Source organism: Maylandia zebra, linkage group LG15, assembly GCF_041146795.1.
Source record: "Maylandia zebra isolate NMK-2024a linkage group LG15, Mzebra_GT3a, whole genome shotgun sequence".
NCBI lineage: Eukaryota > Metazoa > Chordata > Actinopteri > Cichliformes > Cichlidae > Maylandia > Maylandia zebra.
The window spans coordinates 8336640-8364011 of NC_135181.1; the positions used below are offsets into that span (position 1 = coordinate 8336640).

Here is a 27372-nt window from a genome sequence, read left to right on the forward strand (position 1 = left end):
ACAGCGTAAACGTTTTGAAACCCGTTGAGATCTTATGCCAACTACAAACGGAAGTTACGTCAGCGAAGAAAAAAACTTTTTATTATTATTCATTTTACTTTAATTATGCAGAAGCTCGGCGTCGATGAAATGACGTAATTACAACAAATACGTTTGTTTGTTTTTATTTTTGTGTGTGTTGTGGTTACATTTATGTATTTGCGTGACTGTCGAATCTATTGTGACCTGCCTGCTAAGGTAGGCTAGCTTCACACAGCAGCAACTGCAGGAGCTTCGCTGGGCAGTGGACACATGTCCGTGAACCGAATAACATAACAGTGGCGCCGAGAGAGGAGGCATAATCAACATGTCTCGTCATAGAAATGTTCGAGGTTACAACTACGATGAAGGTAGATGGCAAAAACGGTTCTCATTTAAATGCCGCGGCAAGGCGTCTAAGAGCTAATCCAGTTAGCTGTTTACAGCTAAGCTAAAGTTTACAGTTACTCAGTAGCTGTAGCGGCTAATGCTAGCTCGTTTAACTGGCAAGATCCCACTGTTGTCGTGTCACTTGGCACCTAGCGTATGGTAAATTGTCCCATAACGACAGTAATTACTAATACCCACGCAAACCCAACATTTTGGATTAATGTTATAGTAAAAAAATTTTGATGTGAGGTGTGTGTAACTGCTAAATTTACTAATGTTTACTCAGGTTATTGCTAGCTACTTGCCTAGCTTGCTAACTATCCAGTGTTTTGTTTGTGCCAATAACACCAGATTCCTTACTTGCTCTTCTTTACATTCAAATCTCCCAATGTTGTAAATTTGCGGAATATATCTGTAAATAAAGTTTAGAGTTAAGCGATTAGAGGAAAATCTCCAGGTTTCTAGTGTGCAGTGGCATTCATAAAGTTGCTGACAAAGCAAAGTCACAGCTGGCATAAAGGGACTTTACTGCAATTGTGTATACGACTGTTTTTGTGAGGCACAACAAAATGAGCAAAGGTATCCATCTAAGTGTTGTTTTTTTCTTCTTTTTTTCAGACTTTGAAGATGATGACATGTATGGACAGTCTGTGGAGGATGACTACTGTTGCATTTCACCAGCAACAGGTTGGTTACCATTGATGCATAGTGAAGATGGAGCAGACTAATTTGAATCTGTCTGAAGTTAAGCATACACTGCATTTTCAAATAAATAACTTTTTTTCATTACACTCATTGATAACAATAGTTGCTTGCCTTTCCAGTTTAAGTTTGAAAATATGCAACATTAAGTAGACATCATATATGATAATGTATAATCTACTATTAAAATTAAATGGTTTTGGCTTATCTAGCAAATCAGTTCATCTACTCGCGTCAAGAAAGACATGCACCAAGGGAAGAGCCTTTAGAGGAGGAAGAATTTGAAGATGAGGCTGTCCCTGTGTCCCCTACTGTCAACCAGAATCTCAACCCTCTTGATCAAGGTAGTATTTTTGAGCACACAACTGCGTCTCAGAATATAAACATTTCTCAACTTGTTTTTTGTGTTTTTACAATTAAAGGTTCCATGCACCAGTTCATTTTGTCCTTTAAACTTTTGATGTCTTTTTTAAAATTTGTGCTTTTTGTATGGATCACAAATCTATTGTGTGTGTCCAACATTTGCTGTACTCTTTAGCCAAGCTGTATTCCTGTCTGGACCACATGCGGACTGTGCTGGGAGATGCAGTGCCGGACTCAGTCCTGACCCAGGCAGCCATAAAATGTGGATTTGACCCACAGAGGGCACTGGACGCAGTACTGTCTGAAGACACTAAAACTGCTCCAGTTACCAGAAGTACAGCTGAAGAGACTGGTACAGTAGAGCGAGCTAACCAGGACAAAGCGCCGCAACCACAAAGAACCAAACAAGAGGCTGTGGCTGACAAAGGTACACCTTGAGTGGGTCAAAATAAAATTGTTTTACTGATTAAAAACTGTTACCCCTGAGTGATTCAGTGTAGTAACACACCGGGAGGACGTTAATTTGTGGCATTTAAAGGGTTGTATAACAGATTTGGGTTTTCTGTGGAGTTTCATAGCTATGAAAAAAATTTTCTGTATAGGTGGGTGTTCCAAGATAAGTATTTCCCATTTCCTCCTCAAACGCAGTCAACATAGGTCACTGCTGCTAGTACTTCTATATAAATATGTGTCATTATTGGGTGTATGGAAGCCTAACAGCCAGTAGTGTTCTTTGTTGATTTCACACAAATTTGTATAGTGATACAAATGTTTAACAAAGTGCCTTCTTTCTGTCTTTTTTTTCTCTTTTTTTACTATATGATTGATTTGACTTCTGCTCTGTGGTCCCCCTCACCCCTCCTCTTCGACAACTGCACTTGGCTTTTGTAAGGTAAGGAGCCTGCTTGTCTTCTTCTCACACAGACATGACGTCCAAGGCACATGAAGCCAACACACATGGGCACAAACATGCACATCCACATGTACCCGAACTAAAAGCACCCAGCTTATGTGACCTCTTATCTCAACCAAATGCCGGCAGCTGTGAAAAGCAGGATTTTAGCCTTAAAAACATTAGCCCAGGTGTTAGCAGTGGTGGTAGTCTGGCACAGCTCATCTCTGAGCACGAGCAAAAGAATAAGGGGTCAGTAGTAGCTGACACAAGGCAGGGCTTGGACGTTTCCTCATTCAACAAAGGACTAAACGCAACAACAACAGCATCCATTATGTCTAGTCAGAGTAGTATTTCACTGGGAGCTTTGGCATCTTTAAAGACGTTATCAGCATCACCGGCCTCTCCTCCCTCCATCCTTTCAGTTTCACTCAGTAGTCTATCGCTAAACAACCCCAAGACAGCAGCTGCAGGCTCTTCTATGGCTGCTCCTCCTGGATTTGGGAGTCTCAGCTCTGTTGTGCAGAAAAATCAGCAGTCTGTTGGGGTTGGAGGCAAAGCCATGCTGGGTGGTTCAAAGGGTAGCCCAACATTGGCCGATTTAATCCAGGAGCACTCAAATCGAAGCCCAGCTTTCAGTAACTCTCTCCTTACTCCTCAAAGCAGCATACCATCTGCAATGTTTCAGGGAATGGCTGCACCAGCACAAACACTATCCCTGTGCGAACTTGCTTCCCAGCACCAAAACAGAAAGAGTTCCCCTCAATCACAAAGCACTGAAAGACTAGCGAATGCTCTCTCCTCATCAAAAATAACTAGCATCACTCCCCCATGTCTGGCTGGCACTGTCTCATTGTCCCAGCTTGCCTCGCAGCATTACAGCAACAGTTTCTCAACTTCCCCCAAGCCTTTCAGCTCTGAATCTCCAGAAAATGCACTGAAGCAACCACCTGGTCTCTCTGAGCAGCTCTCTTTGTCACATATGGCGTCTGAACACAAAAGCAAAACCTCAACCACCTCAAATGGGTCACAGTGCTCCCTCACGTCGCTCTTTTCACCAGCAAAACCAGAGAAGACTGGCATGTCAGAAGAGAGTGCTAAAGAGGGTGGTGCCAAGTGTGAACTCGACCACAGACCATACCACCAAATCTTCAGACAACCTAAACCAGGTCACACTATTGATCTGACTTCACTGATGGCCCAGTCACATGGAGAAGGTCTCCATCAGCTTGAAAGTGACCTCCCATCACCCATGTCTCCAGCTGCTTTTGCATTGGGGTTGGATGTTTCCGTTTTTGCAAAACCATCAGTGTTTGCGATTACGCTGTCTGTTCAGACTAGCAGAAGACAAAAGAGGATGAAAAATGTACTGAAGGGAAAAATAAAAGGTCAGAGGAGAGGAAGTTATTACAAGGCCTTCCTCTCTCAGTCGCAGGAGAAATCCAAACAGCAGCTTCCCACACTTTTGCCGATTGTACCTTTCCGCTTCGACACCCCTTCGCCTGATGACATCGTCCGTGCTAATCAGCGGAAAGCTTTCACCAGGTAGCCACAAGGAAAGCGCTTAATTCAGTTGCATCTACCTTGGTGCTAACTTGACTTGCTTTGAATGAGAACCCCACTTCTATCAGGGCCCTTTTGCTCTTATCACTGAACTAAACCCAGAGATGCAGCACTCAGGGTTGCACTCATTTAAGGGGAGTAAAAGAACTTTTGGGTCCAACAAAATGACATGCTGACTCTGATCACTGGTTAAAAAAATAATAGAAAGAAGATTATTCAAGCATTTATGTATTTTTTTTTTTAAGTGAACACATACAGAACAAAGAGAAATGAATTCACTCTGGCAGCTTAACAATAATCTTAGCTAACCCAAACAAACCTTCAAAGAACAATTTAAGTATTTTAGGAACTTTTAGAAAGATCTTTGTTTCTTATTGCTGTAGTTAGCTTTCTCTCCTTCATTTTAAATGTAGTCTTATTTTTGTATGCTTCGAAGGCCAATGGCTTTTTAATTTTTTTATGATCACAGCAAAGAGAAAGTTCATGTATACTCTAGATGTGACTTTTTTCTGAGCTGCATGAACCCTCAAAAGACAAAAGAGGTTGACTTTGTTTGCAGGTGTGCTGCAGCTATTGGAATATGGATCAGTTAACCATTGTACTGGTTTACTGCTGCCTGTGTTTGAGATCATGGGTTTGACTTTTTGGTTTAGAGGACACCTGGAGATTTTCCCATGAGGGAAGAGGAACACATACGCATATGCGTACAGACACACAAAGACAAGCAAAATCTTTTAACTGTTAAATATTGAAAAACAGGTTTTTTTTGCATGAAAGCACTATATACTTTTACTGAATTAGTCAAAGTGAATGCGTTCATACTGTAGTAAAAGATTTTAATTTCGTTTTGTATACATGGGTTTAATTTACACTGGGTGTGTCTTCGCACACTGCCAAAGGTTAATTTGTCTGTTTCGAAATAAAGATGATTGACTTTATGTGCTCTGAGTGAACCTCTGTCTAGTCTTCTTCAGTTTTTGCGAATGTGCGTGTGTCAAACACGTTTTTTGGCTTGTTGTAAGGAACTAATCCTACCTAATGAATTTTAAAGTGCTCTATTTTAATGTATAATTGTATAGTAAACTGCCAGTATAGGACAATAAACAGTTGGTCATAGTGGTATCTTTACCAGTTAACAGAGCATTTGCCTGTTTTTAAAGAGACATTTTTATAAAGAAAACATTGTTTATCTGCAGTAAAGCTTCCATTTTTAAACGGTTATGCTAAAGTGTCTTGAGGCATTTCTGGTTTTGACACTCTTGTTTTTTACTCATTCATTGTTGTTTTAAGTGGGAATTCATGTTGGTAGAAGAGGAGTAAACGTCATGCAGGTGCAGAGAGTAAACTGGACCCCCGGGGTGTCTTCCAGAAAGGAGAGCCTGAGGGAGATGATAAATGATAAAGGACAGTTAGTGTTAACAATAGCAAGATAAACATTAGAGGTTAAACAGGTTTTTCAGTGTACAAAGCTTGCAGTCCTTGGAAAATGGTGTTTGGAAATAATTAGATGCCCTGGACTTGTTGTGGTCTGTTTTGTGTGAAAATGTGCAGGTCCAGAGTGTTTTTATAATGGTTTTTTTTCAGGGAATCAAGAGATGAACAAATTGTTATTAGCAAGTGGTTTTGTCCAGCAGCTATTTGTCCTTTTTTCTCAAGGGGAGCCGCTGTGTGGGTTTGTGCAGGAAGCTGCACTCTTGGAGAAAATGTCAAGCCAAGCACATGTCGACTCTGCACAGCAGCCGATAGACTGCTGTGCCTCTTATACACCACCTACGTAGGAAAATCTGATCAAGCCTCTCAACTTTCACAGCTTTCACAAAGGCTGTGACAGATCAAATCCTCTTTGTGTCTTTACAGGCTCTGCATTTCTTGCAAGGCATACATGTTGCACAAACTATGGTTTTGAAGTGGTGCCAACTCTGGAAAATACTATTGTTCTAACAAGTGGTCAAAAATAAGCAGATGCACTTGGACTTACATGCGTCAGTATTATGTCTTTTTTGTGGTGTGTGTTCTGTTAAAGGGCAAAATGGAAAATTTTGCATTCAGAACATTTGACCTCGGTGCTGTGGTTGAATGCAAGACAAATCCTAAATGTCTTTTTAAAAAAAAACCAAAAAAAAAACCATGCAGCTGGCATGCACAGTAGTTCCTCAAATTTGTTAACAGCTACACTTTCCCAGGAGTTAACATGCTAGTCCTACTACTTCCTAATACCAATCATGCAAATATATATACTGTACTAAGTAAACATGTTACACATTTAAACGTCCACATATTACTTATAAATAAAGAAATCTTTGTTAGGAATATTTGACTTACAAATCAAGGAATCTCTCTGTTCAGTATTTACTATGCAATCATTGTCACAAAATGTGATTTTGAATATGAAATTGTTTGGGTGAGTGGTTCTCATACTTTGCCTGAAAGCTGTTTAGCGGTTTCCAGTAGCTGAAAATCTTTGGAGGCACTCACTAGCTCTTTTTCTGTCCCAAATATCAGCTACTAATATGAGCTGAGACAGTAACTATAACTCTATTTTAAAGTATTGCCAGGGTCCAGGCTGTGGTAAGATTTTATAATTAGATTTTATTTGTGTCAGGTGGAGGCCTGTGTGTATGCAGGCACGTGCAACGAACAACCTAATTGCTTGTGGTCCTGTGTGTGTGTGTTTGTTTTTTTTTTGTTTTTTTTGTTTTTTTTTTTCCCCCCCTCGCCAAGCAGTGGAGTTGCTGTCCAGGTAACAGAGTACTCTTCGATGCATAGGCCCATATCACCAAGCCTTAGGCTACATCATTTTCTGATGTGCACATCCCAGAATTGTAACAGCAGACTTGACACAGACCTCAATAACTGTGATAGATCTGTGTGGTAATAATGTATGTTGCAAACCTAGTAAGTGGATTAGTAAGATTATAGCTCTGTAAAACACGATATAATAGGCTGTAATTATATCTCACTTCCTTATTTTGCTAATTTATAATTCTGCCAGTGTAAACAGTGTAAACATATAGTTTTTTTAAATTATACATGCGTAGACTCTGGTGCGTCTTTAGTCTTTCTATCTTCCTGCATTTCAGTAAATGTATCTTGATCACGATTTGATTTTTTTCAAGTCTGGCATTGACAGCTCAGTTTGACTCATGATGGCAGAGCAATGCAGACATACTAACTAGGGCTGTGCCATGTGGTATTGTTTTGTAATACAAGTATAATAGTAATTTATTTTTAAATTTAATGCCAGGCGTTTATGTTTCTTATTGCATCCAACCAGGGGACAAACTCGGGTATTTCTTAGAGCCACATGTGAGCTTTCGATTGAATATTTGAAAAGGAGCTGCTTCAACAACCCTCTAACAAAGAAGAGGGTTGTTGAGAAAGAAAGAAAACTGAAAGAAAACTATTCCAGCTAAAGGTGGAAGCAACAAATAAATGTGTTTCACCACTTGAGGCAGAAACAACCTGTCAAGTACAAGAAAGTTCTACAAAGGAAGAGATGCTAGCAGGGATGATTGTCCCAAATGTCAGCAAATGACTCCACCAAAAACTGCCTGAACACTTGCTAATTATGCTCCATACGACAGTAAGAGCAAACGGTGGATGGAAATTACTGATGTGGTTACACAGTGGAAAAGCAGGGCTTTAGGCAACTGGTTTAAAAGCGCAAACTGGGATACAACATCCCATGTAGAAAATATGGTTGAATTTGTTTGTGTAACAGTGCTGTGCAGCTCTTGCAGTGTGAGTTATTGTTAAAGTGTTAAGTGGTTATTTTCTACTTAAATGGTCCAGGGAAAAACCTGATAGGCTAGTTTTCTGCTTACAGTTGACTTATGCTGTGCCACTACAATTCTGTAATATCGTGATATAATTTTGAGACTATAACGTCCGCCCCTAATACTAACATGTCAGTATAAATCCAACAGCATTGCCCGCTATGGCCAGGCTTCAGTGCAATACATGGGATTGGACAGACTGTAGTATGCTTGGGCGACCTGCCTGGACATATCATTTGCCCAGACATATATTGGTAACATTCCCAAGCAACGCACCCAAGAAATCCATGCTATGTGTTGGGGGAAAAACTGGATAAAATGCCTTTCAGTGAAACAAACAGCAGTAGGGAAGTTTTTAGTCCCATCTAACTGCAGTTACCATCAAACTACATGACCAAGTGCTTCTTTTCAAATTTTGATCTCATTTAGTTATTGCAGTTATTGTTTGCAGATGGGGAGTGTCATATAATAAATCCTTAACCCACTAATCGCCTTGCTTTAGCAGAATGCTACTTTTTATGCCAAAGTCTGCTTAGCTGCATGCTTGTTTTCCATTCAGACATGCTCTAAATTTGCAAAAATTGGGATAAAATGTGGAAAATTTATGTCTAGAAGAAGGTGTGTATTAATAATATAGCTGTTAGGCTCTTTCTATGGCAGAAAAGATTACAGTCGCCCCTGCTGTTGTTGTTGTTGGGGATTTTTTTCATGTTGGCAAACAGTTCAGCCTTAAGTTGTGTGCAAACCCTTGCATATTATTCAGAGCATACACTTCTGTTTAACTGCTCATTAATACAAATATCTAATCAGCCAAACACATGTCATCAACTCAATGCATTTAGGTATGTAAACATGGTTAAGACAATGTGCTGAATTTCAAACTGAGCATGAGCAACTTGAAATAATCTCAGACTGGTTTCTTGAACATCAGTTTTATTTTAGCTCTAGTGGCCTCCGCAGTCAACAGATCTCACTCCAGTAGAGCACCTTTGGGATGTGGTGGATCGGGACATTCTCATCAAGGATGTTAGGATGTGGATTCAACAAATCTGCTGCAACTGTGTCACGCAAGCACCTCAATATGGACCAACATCTCTGAGGAATGTTTCCAGCACCATGTTGAATCTATGCCATTGAGAATTAAGTCAGTTCTGAAGAAAAAAGTGGGTCCAAACCAGGGTTAGCAAGGTGTACCTTGTAATAAAGTGTTGTTAAAACCATATTTAAGCAGCTTGTTATAAATGGTAAATTCAGATTTCTAGGCTCTCCCAATCACTATCAACTTTTGCTAAACTAAGACTTCTGTAGTTTTATTCTTAAAGCATTACATGTAGTGTATGACCCTTTGACCTTTTTTTGGTGGTGGGAGGGTTGTTAAGTTGTGGTTTTGGGATAACTTAACAAATGTGCATGAAAAAAGAGTCACAGTTTCTTAAAGTAGTTAAGATTTGAAATGTTTCTCCAACTAATTTTATATGAAACACTGTAGCAGAAAAATAAGTCATCCAGTGGCAATTACTCTATAATGTAAAAGTGCAGAAAAAGGTCCTGTATGCATGAGCAACATACAGATGACAGAGATCTTAATGTGTGAATATAATTATGACTCAAAATGTAGGTTTGAACAGGAATAAGGTAAAAGCTCATGTACAGTAACCCTTGAGAATGTGAGTACTTGAGTCCAGCCACAGTACAGTGTGTCATTTCAAAACCTCACTATCGTTACTATCATTACCCTGCTTGATGCATGGTGCTGTTAAAGTTGGCATAGAGACTTGTTTATTTTTCCATGCGGGTCTTTTGGCGTTCTTTCTGCAGAAGGGGCAGATGTGCAGTCATGTCTGTCATTAAAGTTCACTTCTAGATTCCTCAAACAAGAAAGCACTGAACAATAATGTCACTTAAAATAGATTGACATAGTTATTTATTTCTCTTTTTTTTTTAGACAACAGTGTAAACCACAGTGTACATTAAAGTTGTAGGTTGTCGTGCTGTAGGTCAGAGACAGTCTCTTTATAGACCTGTTTTGAACTATAAAAACACATTAGGTGAGAATTTCAAGTAGCTTCTGTGACTAAAGGTTAACTGCTGAGTAGGTGGAAGTCACAGAAGCAGATATATATATATATTTTATGAAATCTTCAATTGTGGTACTGACACTGTGGGTCTGTATGACTCATCGTGAAAGGGGTCAGATCCTACTCATAGCTTTTGCCTCCACCAGCAGTCTCTTTTTCATTCATGTTTCCATCTATTTTTCAAACATGAATGAAGTTTGACTCCCAGATTGTCTCATTGAGAATAGATCCACAAGTTTAGGGTAGAAGATGGACTAAATTTAAACCGAAGAACCCCATGGATTTTTATTCCAGCCTTTATGGTTGAAATCGTGTAATTAACAATAGATTTAAACTGGTTTACATATATTCTTAATTACTAATTTCCCTTTTTTCGTTTTTTGTAACAATACAAATTAGAGATGAAACTGGCGCACATTCAGAAATGTTAGGTGACTCACTTCAAATATTCCCCTATTCCTCCCCACTCCCACCCCTGTCTCTCTTTAGATATTTTGATATAAAGTCGACACACCTTATATGTCTCGTAGGCTGTAGCGGCCTCAAGTGGTTGGTGTAGTCTTTGCCCCACCCCTCACCTTTTCTTTTGTCCGCACTGCGTTTCTGTGTTTGGACAGACAAGGGAGGGTTGATTTGCATATCCTGGATGCACTCCCTTTATTCTGTCATGAATAAGATGACTCACTTACTCATTCAGTCACACTAAGGGTCCCCTATAATAGAGAAATCCTGGATAGAAGGATACCATGTGTTTACTTACCAGTCCAAACAAGGTAAAAGATCCTGCTCTGCGCCTCGGAGCTATATTGCGCCGAATCATTTTTCTCATGTTACCATCCTGTTTGGAAAAGTGTTGCAGTGTTTTGACAAAGCAACATGCACAGTTAATAAGGGGGTTGACATTTGCTTAAGAACTTGAAGGAGTACAGCAGAATGTTTGGTTTTTCTTTTTTCTTTTTGAAAAAACATTAAAAAAAAAAAAAAAAAGCAAAGAACCTGTCACATACTTTAGAGCATGATGTATTTTTTTAATCACAGTGTGTATTGGTAGATTCATTAGAGTTTCCCAGTTGTCGTATCATTCTTACTTGCTCTAACGAGGCAGTGTTAGCCTTGTTTCCAAAAACAGTTGTGACTCTTATGTGAAACATGAATAAGAATGAAATCAGTTGACCATAATTTGAACTACTGTCAAATTATATTAATCGATTGATTGAATGAAAAATGATCCTGGTCCAGAATCTGTATATACCATTTACAGCTGTGCAGCTAATCCAAATGCACAAACCCACCCCGTCTCTCTACCATCATGGTTGCTGGCCTGTTTTTTTTATATACAGACAGACTGTCAGTGGCTGTCTGTCAAGGACCCTGTCTCGGGGCCTGAAGCTCAGTATTGGTATTTGTAGATTTTACATTGTCCTCAGTACTTGGTATTCTGCATATAGACAGCAATAACATTGGGTAGGTGTACAATTTATAAAGCACTCCTGCACTACAATGCCACGCCCTTTATTGCTTAAAGATCAGAGCTATGAGGTTTACGGCCTTGCATATAGAGATTCCACTATATTTTTGATTTTATACACCAAAGAAAATGATATATAGTTTTATTTTGCACTGCTATCTCAACTATTTTGCTAACATTCATATTTTAAAAGGCAATAACATTTCCCAATTTGACCCTTAATGTTTTATCTTTGTACTAATTTCAATTAATATGTAGGTTTTTGGGTGATTTGCAATTGACTGGATTTTAGAGAGGGCTCCAACTCCTTTAGATACAGAATTGTAAGTGATTTTCAAGTTTTCAAGTGGCCTGATGTCCTATTGACACAGGTGGTAGAAACCTCTGTGTCACTGAACAAGGACCAGAAAAGCCCCCAGCTGCACGAAGAACCAAAATTCCCCAGAGAGTACTTTTTCCATCTCATGTTGCTGCTTACTGCAGGACAGGTGAAACTGAAACAGTAGATTTCATATGACGGTGGTGTTTTTAAAATTGCTGTAATTTAATCGCAGCGGTGGTACTTTTTTGAACCTTTTTCTTTTGTCGATTAGATTTACCTGTCATTTCTTAAGTGTAGTTTTTCAGTTTTTATCTCAGTTGTTGCAAGCTCTGCTTTGGTTGTCCCCTTTTTCCACATTTAAGTAGATATGGATAAGTGTGTGGGAATCAACAGTATGCAAATGCCATTAACTTAAAAAGCCTCACTAGAGTGTGGTGAGCTGACTTGTGTTGCAATGTTTCTGAGTGAAAGGGACTTTTTCTCTAATGCAGAGCAAGTCATTCAGAGAGTGTTTGGTTAGAGAAAGTCCATTAATATTCTGTTGAATCGCACCTCTTTCCTCTCATTTTCCCTCAGGGTATTTTTTATGATGAACAAAAGGTATAAACATGCAAGGATTGACAGAGTTGTAGTGTTTTCATAAAATTCATGCTAAACAAAAGCTAGAAGATGAAGGTATATCCACTGTTTTATCACTCCAACACATTATAGAAATGCTGAAGGAATGCAGTGGGGGGTTGTGTGGGAGTTTATCCTATTTTGATACAACAAGGAAAGGAACATAAAATAAAGACTAATAGAAGTGGCAGTTTATTAGATCTTAGGCCCTTTTCACCTTGTAGCAGTTCAGGCTTTCTGTTGTGCATATATGGACATATTTTTTTAATCAGTCGTGTGTGCGTGTGTGATAATGGATGCATTCACTTTCAGTGCTGCACTTGCTGAGGTGACACCTTTTCAAAAGATTCATTCTGCGAAATGCTGTGTCACACTGATCTATTTACGTGGAGACGGGAGGCAACGGCCACTTCTGAAATTAACCCTTTCTGAACCAGGATGTCACTGCCGCGCACAGACGCACAGTGTGTGCAGTAGGCTTGGCTGTGCAGCCCAGTCTAAATGAATCAGAAACGGGTTGATATGACTGGGACCGGTGGCCATTTGGGACTGGGATGACAAAGCAGTGACCTCAACAAGTCTCACTGCTGCATAATATGAACTAGCAATCAGATAGATATGAGGCTCAAAGTGCAACTTATTGCAATCTGCACTCTTACTGCTCTCAAGAATATGCCAACGTGCAACCATAACTAGTAAAATAGTCATTACCTGAATCTGTTGGACATCACTGATGTGTGCATGGTTGTTTTAGAGTGTTGTAAAACATTATCTTCAAGCAACTTAAAGGAGTCCAGACGCTTTTCTTTGCAATCTCCTTTGACTACGATGACCTGGATGACTGAGAACCTTCACAGACAAAACATTATCTACTTAATAACACAATAAATATTGACATTATTTCTCTGGACTGGTTAGACACATTGTGAATCTGAGGTTTGAAGCTGCTCCACTCACTTACTCTGATAATTGTTGAAAGATTGAATCTTAATGTCTTTTAGTTTAGCTAATATTTCTATATTAACCTTGATCTTAGTGCATGCCCAGAAAAGTCTAGATGTAAGCAACCACAGTGGAAAAAAAACAAACGGAAAAACTTTTTCTCCTTGGAGAAAGTGTGAGTCATGGAGGCCTTTGTTTGCCTTTTTGTGTCTCTTATTTTTCTCAGCTAAAAGCAGAGATGCTTCTCACAATAAACTGGACTCTGAAGTTTTACCAAAAGTGGCCCGCATGACTGTCTCTGGAAAGAAGCAGACTATGGGTTTTGATGTTCCAAGGTAACTTAACCCTTCCCCTGTTGTCATGTTCAGATTGTTCTCTTAAAACAGTAAAAAAAAAAAAAGTTATTTGACTGTGATTTAAGCCTTTAGCAAAATTGTGGTTTAATTTAAAGCAAAAGCTAAAGACTGATCTGTTTGGTTAGAAGGAGATTAGAGCTTGCGAAACATAATTTTCAGTTGTTGCAAAGAAGCGTATTCACACTTCAATTTCTCTTCTCAGTACAGGGGAGAACGGTGTTGTCGTCACAGCTACAGAAGCTGCCTCCAAACGCCCTGAGACTCCATCTAAAGGGTCCAATGGGGACGAGCCCATGACCGGTCCCACCCTGAGCCGTTCATCTGGGAAGGCACGGCAGGCCATCAATATCAAAGCTGAGCTGGAGAAGAGACAAGGGGGCAAGCCTCTGTTAAATTTGGTAGTTATAGGTAGGCTGAATATACTAATATTAATGCTCCACCTTTATGAACTATTTTGTGCACCACTCAGTTAAATAGTACTTTAACATTTAACGCTTTGGGGTATTTTGAATGCATGCAAATCCAAGTTATACGTTAAAAGAAGAGAAAGATCAGCAGTCACAGTGCTTCGAAATTTGGGAGTATACCCAAAAGTATGCTGAGTGGGAGTTCCTTTTTTTTGTTTTTTTAAATCGGGCACTTCTTGCAGAGTTGGTTTTTCCCCTCATATTCTAGAACCTGTGTTCAGTGCCTTGATATTTCGATTTACAGTTGGGCAGTTAATCATATTGAAGATCTCTTCTTGCTGCCCTTGTTTGGTTGGCTGTGCCTATGTCACCGTTGAATGTAGTAAATGAGTCGAGCTTCAGACCAGCTCAGTTGCTCAATCATTATTTCTCATTCTCAGTTACAGCAGAAAAAGTGACTTGGTAGTTTCAGAAGTGCAGATGATTCTAGTTTCCCACAGCCTATGAAACCTTTCGTTTTACCACGATACCCCCCTCCTCCCCCCCCCAGAACCTTCGATCCTTCTTCCCATTTCTTTCTACCCCCCTTGCCACTTGTGCAATTCTACTTATTTCCTTCTCCAATCTGTGGCTTCCCTTTGCTGTTTTATCATTTTCAGTCCTCCCACCTGTCTTATCATTCTTTGCACATTCTTCCTCTTTTCCTTATCTGTCTATCCCTCCCTCCATTCCTCGTCAGAGTCCTTTAACACTCCCCGCCCTTAGAGCCTATTTTCTTTTTGAATGACTTTCTCCCTCAACTCGGCGCTATGATTACAGTGCTAGTCCTCTCTCTACAGGTCACGTGGATGCGGGTAAGAGCACACTGATGGGCCACCTGCTATATCTGCTCGGCAATGTCAACAAACGCACCATGCATAAGTACGAGCAGGAGTCGAAAAAGGCAGGAAAAGCCTCCTTCGCCTATGCTTGGGTTCTGGATGAAACGGGCGAGGAGAGAGACAGGTATATATTGACTATGAAAGTGCGCACAAAGTGAAAGATGCGTGCACAGTTATTACATAATAATCAGCAAATTTATATTTGCAGAGAAAATGTGCATTTATTGTTTTTAAGGACATATTTTTATTACATAACATTATATTTATTACTCCAAAAAATGTTTGCCTATATATGCATGCATTCCAAGTTGAGGGTAAAATCAGATTTATTAGCTCACAGGTAACTACTGTTATGCTAAAAGATGTGAGATTCAACTTGGAATCTTTTTTTGCTCAAGCTTCTTTAGATTAGAAAAGCCTTGTTGAGTTATCGATGCAGTCGGTCAGTTTTGCTCTGGATGGATGAAAAGGGTTAATTTGTTACAAGAAAGCTGTTTTTCCTACGTGACATGGGATTTTTATTTCGTACAAAAGGCATTTATCATGGAAAAAAAAAATAGTGTTAAAAAATCTGTCCCTGCTTGCACTCTGTTGTTATTATCAGAGTGAAACGGAAGCGAAATACTGCAGAAACAGAAAGTGACATGGGTGGGAATCCATATTCAACTTATCACTAAGTTCTGAAGCAGATGCGTAATACTTACGAGCCTCGCCCACCAGACGTGCAGTTACACAGGAAATGACCAGGACTTTAAATCTGGATTCCCTTATAAGGCCTTCCAGACACTTTAGCACGCTATTAACATCTAGAATTTTCTCATATCCAAGTGTATCAAATGGTTAAAAAATGAATTGTTGGCTTTTCCCCCCTTTTTGTGCTTCAGAGGTGTTACAATGGATGTGGGCATGACAAAGTTTGAGACAAACTCTAAAGTGGTGACACTGATGGATGCACCAGGACACAAAGACTTCATCCCCAACATGATCACAGGAGCTGCACAGGTATAACATGAAAAGCTCTTCACACAGCCTGATCAGTGCATGTAAATCAAGGCTGTGAGTGAGATGTTGCTAGATGTTGGTGGGCTGCGCATTTACAGTTTACGAATGATCGAAATGGACGTGCCTGATGAAATTTAAGTGCTGCAAAAATACAAAATCAGACCTCATAAGAAGAGGTTACAGATGAATATGAATGAGTGTAAGTAACGAAGTTAGAAAGCTACATCTATGTACAGGTTAGTAATCAGAAACTGAAAAGTGGCTTGAATGCATCTATAATTTATGAGATGAATAATAAATATAATGTAATAATAATGAAGGGGATACAGTTTGAAAAATACCTATTTCAGTAACCTATGTGCTCAGTAACCTATTTCTGAAAAATAGATTGCTGTTTATCAAATCTTCTGCTGTACTCTACTCAATCCATTGGTTAGCTGCAAATATGACTCAACCATTTAAACAATTCTAACCGATCCTAAAACATTTTTCTGACTTTGAAAACTTCTCGATTAAAATGGCCGCTTTCCCTCCTTCCGCACCCTGACATCTTGAAATAACTTCGGTGGTTTTGGGTGTTGGTATCGCAAGGTGTTTTTGCAGGCATGGGTGTGCTTGTCTGTGTCTGCTTTGGGGAGCTCGTGTAATTTCTCTTTTACCATATGACTGTCCTCACATTTACCTCTTCATGTAGTGACTAAGGAGTTTCTGCTGTAAGCAAATCAAGGTGACAGTGTGTCATGTACTTAGGAGGATATTTTCAATGTATTTTCTCCAGTAGAACATGAATTTCTAAGTCAAAATGAATAGAAAGCCACCTGCTTATACTTGTATATAGTATAAAAGTATAAAATATTTTGTCATGAAACACTTGGGGCATTCATTATGACCAATGTCAGTAATAGGGTTTCCCCCGTCAGTCAGCTGATTTAATTATTTTTATTTAATGTGCTTTAGCTATAAATTTGGCTTTCAGGGCATGCTCTCTTTGCAATTTCTTTCTTGTCTCTTCAACTTTTGACTGTTTTTCTTTTTGCATAAGATACTGTGCCATTTTTACTTAGTTTACTAAAGTTTAGAGGAGAGCATCCAGTTGCTGTGACGCATGTATTCAGTGCAGTATCTTAACGCTGGCCTACACTCGACATGAATTGTCCAAACTGTAATGTAGAACATGGCTTCATTTAATGTTAAAACAAAGAAATGGTAACACAGGAGGAGGCACGGCTAGAAGATGAGCCAGCAGGCAAAAATCTAAATTTTCACACAGTGTAAGTAACTCAGCACTCACCTATCCCAGTGGTGACATTAAAAGGTTTACACAACATGCATTCATGCAGTTCTCTAAAGTGATTTTCTCAGGAAGTGCATATAAACATCAAGGGTTAAGTCTGTGCACTTTTGCTACTGAATCTTTGATACATCCCTTGATATACATGCTCAAAACTGATTACAGGAAAAAAAATGTGGTGAACAAAAACAAGATTTTGGCTTTAGATTGTGATGCGTGGAGTGGGTGGAAAGCTGATGTAATTGCAGTTTTTCACAGGTTAAATGTGTTTTCCAACACTGAGAAATTTCCTGGGCCTATGTTTTGATGCTGTAAAAACTCAAAAAATGCTGAAAGAAAAAATAACAACAGAAAGTAAAAAACGGAAAATTTCATTCTTTCACTAACTTGGAAAATATTCATTGCGTGACGATAAAATTTTACATGCGATAATCAAATATTCTAAAAATAATTGTACTAAACCCCCCATCAGTGCTCTGTTCTGTATTGGCTCCCTGCTTCTCACTTTCCATGTGTGTTTTTTGTGTATGTGGAAGGGCAGGGAGGGATCAGAGAAGAGCCATGACTCCAAATATAAATTACTACAAGCAACAACAAAAAGAGCCCCTAAGACTTGAGGGTAGTTTATGCACAATATATAAGCAGGACCTGTTCTGAAAGCATCAGTGCTGCTCATGTTAAAATCTGATAGCATTGCAAATGCTTTCTAAATGTGGAAACATTAGCAGTGGTTTATAAAGTTACAAACAGAATATGTTTTGGAAAATTTACAGTGTGTGGTTTTTATTTTTAAGTCTGCCTCTGCAGAAACGTATGCATGCCAATCTCAACACCCCTTCGCCTTACTCTCTCTCTCCAGGCTGATGTGGCGGTGCTCGTGGTGGATGCCAGCAGAGGAGAGTTTGAGGCGGGCTTCGAGGCTGGTGGTCAGACCAGAGAGCATGCCTTGCTGGTGCGTTCGCTGGGTGTCACTCAGCTGGCTGTAGCTGTCAACAAGATGGACCAGGTCAGACCTTCTGCACTAAAACGAAGCACTGTGGAGGCATTTTTAAGACCAACTGTTTTTTACAGCTGAACAATATGAGTGGCAGTCTGTTTTAAACAAATAAGCACACAGTCCTGCAGGTATGTTTAAAAATTAACGTTGAAAAGAATCTTCAGCTTGTCCACCGTTGGGTGAATCCAGCAAATCCTGCTAAGGTATCTTTTTTCTTTGTTGCAAAAGGTGTGCCCAGAATCTCCCTTTTCTGTTCAAGAACAACATTGTGGAGAAGTTCAGATTATAGGAAACGATAAGGGAAAGAGCAGGCCTGTTGTGTATAGATGGACAAATCAAAGAGTCGATTGGTCAGAATAACTGCAGAAGCACGGTCATCATTGCTGTAGTTACCAGGAAACTCGAAGTTAGTGTCATGACTATAATTATTCTGCAGTTTTGAAGATCATTGTGAAAGTTGACACTGCACATTTCAGTGCAACTAAAAAATCTAATCTATCAAGAAAAGGCCTGGTAACAGGCCTCGTAGATTGAAATATGGTGGTGTGATGTTCAGTAAGCATTACATGCAAATATATTTAAAGAAATGTAATATCTGGCATCTGAAGGAATTTTAGAAAAGTGGGTTGATATTTTAGCCTGTCACTGTTGTACTAGTACTGCCCAGCTTCAGCTTCAGGTGGTATATCTACCCTGTGAGACTGCGGGTGTACTTGGTTGACACCATATGCAGGACTGCATAGACAGCACTGCAGTCTAAAAGAAGTTAAATTTTTATATATATACACACCTTCTGAATGTTGAAGACCTTAACAGGAGAGAATAAGGCCTTAAGAAACTGTGTGTATGTGTGTGAGATTGTGTTTTTGTTTTTGTTTCCTATAATCACTGGCATGTTGGTGACACATTTCCATATCAAAGCAGTGCTGAAGGGGAAACTCTGTTTCTTTGTGTTTTTCCTTTTTCCTGTATGTTCGTTTACACATCAGGTAAACTGGCAACAGGAGCGCTTCCAAGAAATCATCTCGAAACTTGGCCATTTTCTCAAGCAGGCAGGATTCAAGGTGAGCCGGCACGAAGTCTGAGGACATAGCTCTGCATCTGTATAATATTTTGGCTGTGAGTAAATATTTGCTCTCTCTCTTTGATTCCGTGTTTATCTGCTTTTCCAGGAGTCTGATGTTTTCTACATCCCCACCAGCGGCCTGTCAGGAGAAAACCTTGCCACCAGGAGCTCAGTGTCACAGCTCACCTCTTGGTACTCTGGGCCGAGCCTGCTGGAGCAGATTGGTAATACACTGTGGCACGTCTCGAGCTGCCGAAAGCGCTTATTGCCTTTTGACTCAAGCTACATTTTCACTCTTTACTTTTCTAAATGTGTGATCTGACGTGATGAGTCACGAGTTTTGTTTCCTAAGAAGGTTGACTGCACTACCTATGCCCAGCTATAGTTATAGAGCAGGATTAAATATTTCAAAAGCTTTATATAAATTGGAACATAAGTCAGTAGACTAAACTCTTGATGTAGCTGTCTTTATGTAAATCTAAATATATTGCCGTTTCTCTTAAATCTGTTAAATTCTGGAGTGCCTGTGTGTTTGCAGCACTTATATTTTTGTCAAAAGAAGTTCACCCCTTTGCAGTTCTGCTCTCACTGTTCTTGAAGGTATGCAGAAAGAAGAATTAGTCATATGTAGATCATCAAGTTTGACAGCTTGAAATTCATCTTGCTGTTAACTAATGCAAGGAAAACCCTATAATCACATTAAGAGCTGCAGGTATTTACTGTAAGTTGTTTATTTCCATATGCCTCAGTCACACAGGTCTATAGAGTGGTCCTGTGAGCCACAGGGAACAATCTGTTTTACCCAACCAGTTGGCCAATAGTTGCTAGAAGTTGCTAGGTGCCTTACTAAAACCCCCTTCTAATTGCTTTGAATGCTTTGATTGCTAAGAGATTGCCACGCTTGCCCATAATTTGCATGGAAGACGCAGACTCAAGTACTCCCACCTACACCGACTGTGGAGACTGTTTGTCTTTGAATTAAAAGCTGTGCCTTCCTGCTGCACTAACTTTTACTTTGACTGTGAATCTTTTCTGTTCCTGGTTTTCATCACTTTTTTAACTTATATATCACTTGGTGTTTGGTTTGCGAATGGTTGCAGGCAAGTTGACATCTTCCATGCAAACTATAGGCAAGAGTGGCAATCTGCCAGCAGCCGGAGATAAAAGGTTTATAGTGTAGTGGTGGTTCATTAAACTTACAAGTGAAAGATCTCTGGTTCAGTCCCGGGAAGGTCAGCTGGTGTGAGCTGAAAGTTTCTTTTTTCTTTAAACAATAAAATTGACTAAATATTTGATTACATTTATTATATTTAATTATTGAATGACTCAAACTTCCTTTCTTTGGGTTGGCATGAGTGTTAAAACACCAGATGGAAAACCTAAGACGCTTCGCAGCATCGAATTAGGTTTAATGATTTTAGCACTGAATGTGGATAATCTAACCAGCTTTACACGATGCAGCTGCAGCAGTGTGTTTTTGTGCAACCTTTTTTCTTGAAATGAAAGCTACAGAATCCATGCATTCTGACTGTAAGCTTGCTGCAATAGACGTGACTTACTTGAAAATGATTCACGCAACACCGCCTGACATGTGAAGTTTAGCTTCCATAGAACTGACATCTATTTCAAAACATTCAACATCCAGTCTCAGTCTGCTTACAGAGAACATGATTCACCGCCAATGGTCACTGGACAGCTCATGTTATTTACCAGCATTTTACCGCTACTTATTGTTTACTTCCTCTTTGTTGTTTTTTTCCCCTCTGAAGATGCTTTCAAGGCCCCTCAGAGGTCTGTAGACAAACCTTTCAGATTGTGCGTCTCCGATGTCTTTAAAGGTAACGTTAAATATGGAAATGGGCCCTTGATGTCTATTTTCTTAATGTCTGTTTTCATTTCTCCAATTTGTGTTTGATTGCTGAGATTTTGCTGACGTTGGATTTTCTCTTCCCAGACCAGGGTTCAGGCTTCTGTGTTACAGGAAAGATCGAGGCTGGTTATATTCAAACTGGAGACAAAATACTGGCAATGCCTCCAAATGAAACCTGCACTGTCAAAGGTATGCACTCATGTGCTTTTTTTCCTCCCCTCCCGGTCTTTGTTAAATGAAATGTCATCAGGGTGGGCTGAAAAATAAAAACCTTATATGGCTCGGTTTTTAGTATCTGTACTAAAAACTATCAAATGAGACCTCAATTATTTTTTATCTCAAAGTCTGTTAGTCATGGTTTGACATTAATACAACAAAGCATCACTCAACACCCACTGCACAGGTGGAAAGTTTATTTTTGGCAGCCATATAGTGAATTTCTGTAAACCTGAAGGGAAACAGATTGATAGCATCTCACAAAAACAATAGTTTGATATTAATAAGAAGTAGAAAAACACGCGTACATTATGCAAAATCACAAAGAAAACAAATGTAAGCCTGATGTCTGCTTACATGTGGACCTTTTTTGTGTGCATCTGCTGGTGTGGATGAGTGGTAAACACTGCCACCTTAAGGCAAGTTGGGGAACAACACTGTGCTCTTTGCACTGCAGGAATTACTCTACACGATGAGGCTCTGGACTGGGCTGCAGCAGGAGACCACGTCAGCCTGACACTCACTGGCATGGACATCATTAAGATCAAGTAAAGAATTAATTGCTAAGGATGTGTTAATATAAAACTGAATGAGTATTTTTAAATATTTCTTAACAACGGAAATTTATAATTTATATTTTGCAGTACATATAAGTATTGAGGTCTGGTTTACAGTGTTTTGATTAAATACAGACTTCGTTTATTTTGCTTGTAGGGTGTTTTTTTTTAAATTTTTTATTGTACTTTATTTTTCAAACATATTTTCTGGCTGCTTCCTTCCAGTATGGGCTGTGTGTTCTGTGATCCCAAAGAACCTATTCGAGTTTGCACTCGATTCAGAGCTCGAGTCCTCATTTTCAATATCGAGATCCCCATCACACAAGGCTTTCCAGTAAGTGCCAACAAAGCTCTGCTTTTACACACCTAAACAATTCTGCCAAGATTTTAGTGATGACAATTGCATAATTATGTTATGTGAAACGACTCTTTGCACAGTTGTATGTGCTTTAACTTTAGAAATGTGTGCACGCTTGGTGTAGGTACTGTTGCACTACCAGACAGTCAGCGAACCGGCCACCATAAGGAAGTTAATTAGTGTTCTACACAAGAGCAGCGGCGAGGTCCTGAAGAAGAAACCAAAGTGAGTTTGGAAAAGGATTTATCATCATTTTCTATCCAATTATGCACGCCAGCATTTTTGTTTCTGTTTATTGTGTTGTTAGGAGTGTTTTTTATTATTTGCTTTGTTTATGGTAGCGCTGAAGCTTTTCTCTGAACTTGGAAACAATGAATAGCCTTCAAAATAAAATGTTCAAGGTACTGCCTTCCAGCGCCTTAATGTCAATGTGTGGGAAGTGTGGTTAGTTAAGTAGGACATTTCTTTTTCCTAAACAAAACTTTACACGAACAGTAGTTTGGATATTTACTGTAGATGCACATACACTGCTCAAAAAAAAAAGATCATCACAACATAACACGAAGCATCATTTTTAGCTGCTTTGGCGTAAATGAAAGTGAGAAGTGTTCAACTGGAGCGGAAACGACAAAACTGCCCCCAGAAAGGAGGTTTTGCAGGTGGTGGCCATAGATCATTGCTCTTGCCTGACCCCTCATGACTGATTTTTTTTTTTTCTTTTTTTCTTTTAGTTGTGCCTCATGCTAGCTCGCCCAGGTTGGCACAGTCTCAATAGTGTGGAGGAGATGCTAGGCAACAGGCAGTTTTACAAAGAAGGCTGGACAGGCCGTTGAAAGGCCTTAACCCAGCAGAAAGTCTGGTATGAGGGGGAACAGGAGGAGGAGCGCTGCCAGAGTCCTAAAAAAACTCATGTGCAGTTTTTTTTATCACAGACTCCATGAAGGTGGCATGGAGGGCATCCTGTAGTAGGACCTATGCTCATAGCTCTGTTGCCTCTCCAGTGCACCTGTTGTCATTTTCATTTATGCCAGAGCAGATGGAATTGATGCAAAATGGTTTATGCTTCCTAACATCTGGACGTTGAGTTTTCAGTGCGAGAAACATTTCACCAATCATCCAAGTGACTTCTTTTGTCTCAGCTGACAGCAGGATTCCCCAACTTTATTAAGTCGACTTGTACCACAAGCCATCACATATAAATCAGTATTTAAGGTTTGATTCTCATCATCCACTGGAGCACAAACTGGGTGTTATCAGGATGCTACTACACAGAGCGAACACAATCCCCAGAGACACTGTGCAAAGCGAAGCAGACGAACATCATATCAAAAAGCCCAGAGTAAATGTGGTTATCCCAGCTGGACATTTGACAAAACTGGGAAAGGCTTTCAAAGCCCACCACAAGGATCAGGCTCCCAGCTGCAAACTGAGGAATATAGTGTACGCTGTTAACTGCCAGGAGGATTGCTGTGTGTATATATATATATCAGGGAAAACAAGTCCTAAGCAGACCTACAGGCCAGTGGACATTGTTTCAATGATGAGCATGTACACATCCTGGACAGGGGCGAACGCTGGTTTGAGCGGGGAGTCAAAGAGGCCATTTACGTGAAAAGGAGCCATCTCTGAATCGAGGAGGCGGCCTAAGGGTACATATTTCACCATCTTACAATGCTGTGATCGCAGCCATTCCCCAACTCTCTGTGATTAATACCGGTGGCTATTGGTCAGTGGTCATGACAATTTGCATATTAATGATCATGAAACTGACCTCATGGCCCATTGTTAGTCATTATTAGTCAGTAGTTCTACTTTCAGTCATTATGCAAATATGCTGTTTATGATGTTGGGAAACCTGAAGTCAGCCGAGACTGAAGAAGTCAGTCAGATGAGTGACAAAACATTTCTCCACTGAAAATGCCACCACAAGATGGCATCATATTAACCCCTTTTTCGCCATAAAGTCAACTTCTTGTTAGAATATTCAAATTCATGTCATGCTGCTTCTTGCGTGTCTCTTCTGTTGAGGTGTTTGAGTAAGGGCATGAATGCCATCGTGGAGATCCAGACCCAGAGGCCCGTGTCATTAGAGCTGTACAAAGACTATAAGGAGCTGGGCCGCTTCATGCTGCGATATGTTGGCTCCACCATCGCCGCGGGGGTTGTCACTGAGGTAATGAGTTGGATCCTGTGGCAAAATAGTCCCACTTCCCCCGTTTAATAAAGTACTCTTACGCCATTTAATTTTTCTTTCCTGCAGATCAAAGAATGAAGACCATTTCCGCCGACACAGAGCCAGCTAGCCTGACCTTGCTCTGGAGACTGCATGCAGCCAGAGACAAAATGCAATTCAGAGAGATCAAAGAAACGCCGCTCATGGAGTCAGAGCATCTTATTCATCCATCCATTTATCCAATCAGTGTAGCAGCTACTCCACCTGTCTGCCCTGAACATCACTAACTGCACAGATACCAAGTGTTTGGCAAGATGTCACAAAATAAACTCCCAATGCATCCGCCAGCTCTCACATCTCAACTCTGTGTTGCTGAGCGTCCTCCTCAGTCATACAGGCGCACTACCCAGCTCCTGCTCACTCCACCTTTATCTGACAGTAAAGCCTGTTGCTCTTAAATTGATTCCACTTGATTAAACCAATGTTTTCTTTAGACTCTGAAAGACCGATCCTACCCTGCAGAGCATCTCACAGTGATGGGTTTAACTATGTTCTTTTTGAAGGAGCTGTAATAAATCGGATAACACTGACTTTTATTTAAGGAGTGAAAGAACAAGTCCATGTTTTTCCCCTCTCTGCTTCTATGCATGAGGGGTCAGCACTGGGTTTACACTGCCCCGTTTTCCTTGATGAGGCTTTTCTAATCAAAACTAAAATTAACTATTGTAACTAATGTTACGTTATGTGGGACTCTAAAGGGCAAAATAGTATCTTTTTTTTTAAAACTAGAACTATTTTTATTTTATTTTAATTTCGATAACCGAAGGGATGAAGTTTAATGCATTCAAATGTTTACTCTAACCAGGGTGGAGTAGTTTAAGAACAAAAAAGTGAAAATTATCATTTCTACTTGGAGAAGGCATTTCTCATTTATGGTGAAACAATAATAGAGTTATTACTGATTTTCTTCTGCAAATCAGCAGAAAGATGTTTTTTGAAGACCTGGTTTGATTTCCCTCTTTATTTCTTTTTCTTTTTTTAAACAAAGGCTCATCTGAGTGCAGTTTGGGGTTCAAAGAGTTGTATCATTTCTGTGCAAAAAAAGAAAGAAGAAAAAATGAACATGACATCAGCAACTTGTGGTTTGAGTTTTGATTTCTGCATCTGAGAAAATCCTTTCATCTAGTGACTCTTCGTTATTATAATCCCATAAGCCAAGAAAAACAAACCTTTCTGGAAGGGCCATCTTCAGTAAAAGTGTTGCATGTGAAGTTGAACAAAGCTTGGCTTTTGTCCTGACAGTCTCACAGCTAGAATGTAAATGCCGGCTTAATAATGTGAAATAATTTTACAAAATGCTCACAATTGTGACCCCCACACACTTTTTTTTTTTTTAAAGCTCTGACGCATGTTGACGAACAACCTACTCATTGTCACCTCTAATTGCGCACAATTTAGGGTGAGAGTTCAATGAGAGTTAAGTTTCCATTCTCTTTTTCTCTTTGGAAAAAACAAATATAGTGGTTGTTTTTTTGCGTAGGTGCTAATGTGACGTTCCCTGAGGTAAAACGGCTGAAGAGATGAAATATGAAAGGACGAACGTGTCCTGTAGAGCGAGTATACAAGAATTCTCCAAACACAAACACAATGATTCATTCAAAAACTGCTGAACGATATGTTCAGCAGTTTTTGTCACTGTTAACAAATGCATGCGGGCCATGACCATGTAACTTCTTAGTATCTTCTTTTAGTCCATTCTGTTACATTTTCTTGTGATTGTTGCCAGCTTATAGACCGCAATGACATGATAGCATCACACAGTTGTTGCAGATTTATCAGTTGCAAATCTGTAATGCAAATCCCATTCCTCCACATCCCAAAGACGCTCTATTGCAAAACCTGTTAGTTGTTATCTTGCTTGAAGCAGCCAGCACAAGATGTGTACGTTGTGATTCTAAAGAGATAGACATGATCAGCAACAATTCTGGGATAGGCTGTGGGGTTTTAAACAAGGCTGTCAGGATTAGAACCCGGTGTGGTCTGCTGCTGCAGCCCATCTGCTTCAAGGTTCAGTGTGCAAGTTCAGAGATTCTTTTCTGCAGACTTTGATTGTAACAAGTAGAGTTATTGTGATAAACATCAACAAGACATTTTCACCCAAAGAGCTGCTGCTTTGGATATTTTCTCTATCAGGCCATCCTTTGTAAGCCCTGGAGATCAGCAGTTTCTGGAATACTCAAACCAGCATGTCTGGCACCAACAATCATGCCCCATTTAAAGTCACTTAAATCCCTTTTCTTCCCCATCCTGATGCTCAGTTAACTTCAGCAGATTGTTTTGATCATATCTACATGAGTAACTGTACAAGGTGATGCTACTGGATGATTGGATACTTACATTAATATAAATGAATGTACATAAATATTATAATGAACTACATAGGTGTAAACTGTATATGTATGCTTTGGGATTTAACTTCATGGATCTAGTGTCCATGTCAGTAAGTGATCTTTAAGTCATTCACAGGCCTCAGGAAGAAATCCTGCACTAGTGAGCAACTCAGCGTGAAAGTTGCTTAGTTGCCACAGGATGTTAGTGGTCATTACGCAGACACGCTACTCACCTTACAGGAAAATATATGTGCTGCAAAAAAAAACCAACAAAAAAAAAAAACCAGGAGTAGAAAAACGATGAGAACTTTGGTTAGTGGTATGAGTTTTTTGGCTCATATCATAATAGTGAATCACGTTCTCTGTAAGTGGATGAGTAATGTGATGGCTTCGTGGGCAGTCACCTTTGAATCAGCACTTCCTCAAGGAGTTGTGTACACAAATACAGTTGAAAGCACTTTAGGTGCTGTAAATTATGTTAATGTTTTTTGTTTTTGTTTAAAAAAACACAGTTATATCTTTTCATTGAGGTTCAGATATTAGCAGTGTTGGATTACAACCATGTACACATTGTACAGTCACAGAAATATAGCCACAGTTATAAAGGTGCAAAAATGTCCGTCTGTAAGGCAAAATAGCAGAGACATCTCTTCTCCAGGTATCACTAAACTCACCG

At 39.7% G+C, this 27372-nt stretch overlaps 1 protein-coding gene across 2 annotated transcripts; it reads left to right on the forward strand.

Annotated features, from left to right (window-relative positions):
* Positions 1-62: 62 nt before the first annotated feature.
* Positions 63-25442, forward strand: hbs1l (HBS1-like translational GTPase). Of its 2 annotated transcripts, XM_004541938.5 has the most exons (18): positions 98-389; positions 1027-1095; positions 1323-1454; positions 1649-1900; positions 13359-13467; positions 13691-13896; positions 14735-14900; positions 15661-15778; positions 17929-18075; positions 19056-19130; positions 19239-19356; positions 20902-20970; positions 21087-21191; positions 21676-21766; positions 22001-22109; positions 22258-22358; positions 24162-24306; positions 24394-25442. In XM_004541938.5, the coding sequence occupies exons 1-18, from the start codon at positions 347-349 to the stop codon at positions 24403-24405; spliced, it is 2067 nt and encodes a 688-aa protein (XP_004541995.1). In that variant the 5' UTR covers positions 98-346; the 3' UTR covers positions 24406-25442. The 2 variants fall into 2 exon arrangements, with proteins under 2 accessions (XP_004541996.1, XP_004541995.1); XM_004541939.5 differs by lacking the exons at positions 13359-13467; positions 13691-13896; positions 14735-14900; ... (9 more) ...; positions 24162-24306; positions 24394-25442 and adding an exon at positions 2371-4866 and having other exon boundaries at positions 63-389.
* The last annotated feature ends 1930 nt before the right edge of the window (positions 25443-27372 follow it).

What these genes read in the sequence shown, in the direction of transcription:
- hbs1l (XM_004541938.5), top strand. Translation starts at nt 347, where the DNA reads ATGTCTCGTCATAGAAATGTTCGAGGTTACAACTACGATGAAG. An exon ending in GTTAAATTTGGTAGTTATAG is followed by an intron (nt 13,897 to 14,734) that starts GTAGGCTGAATA and finishes CTCTCTCTACAG; the next exon opens with GTCACGTGGATGCGGGTAAG. An exon ending in CTGTCAACAAGATGGACCAG is followed by an intron (nt 18,076 to 19,055) that starts GTCAGACCTTCT and finishes TTTACACATCAG; the next exon opens with GTAAACTGGCAACAGGAGCG.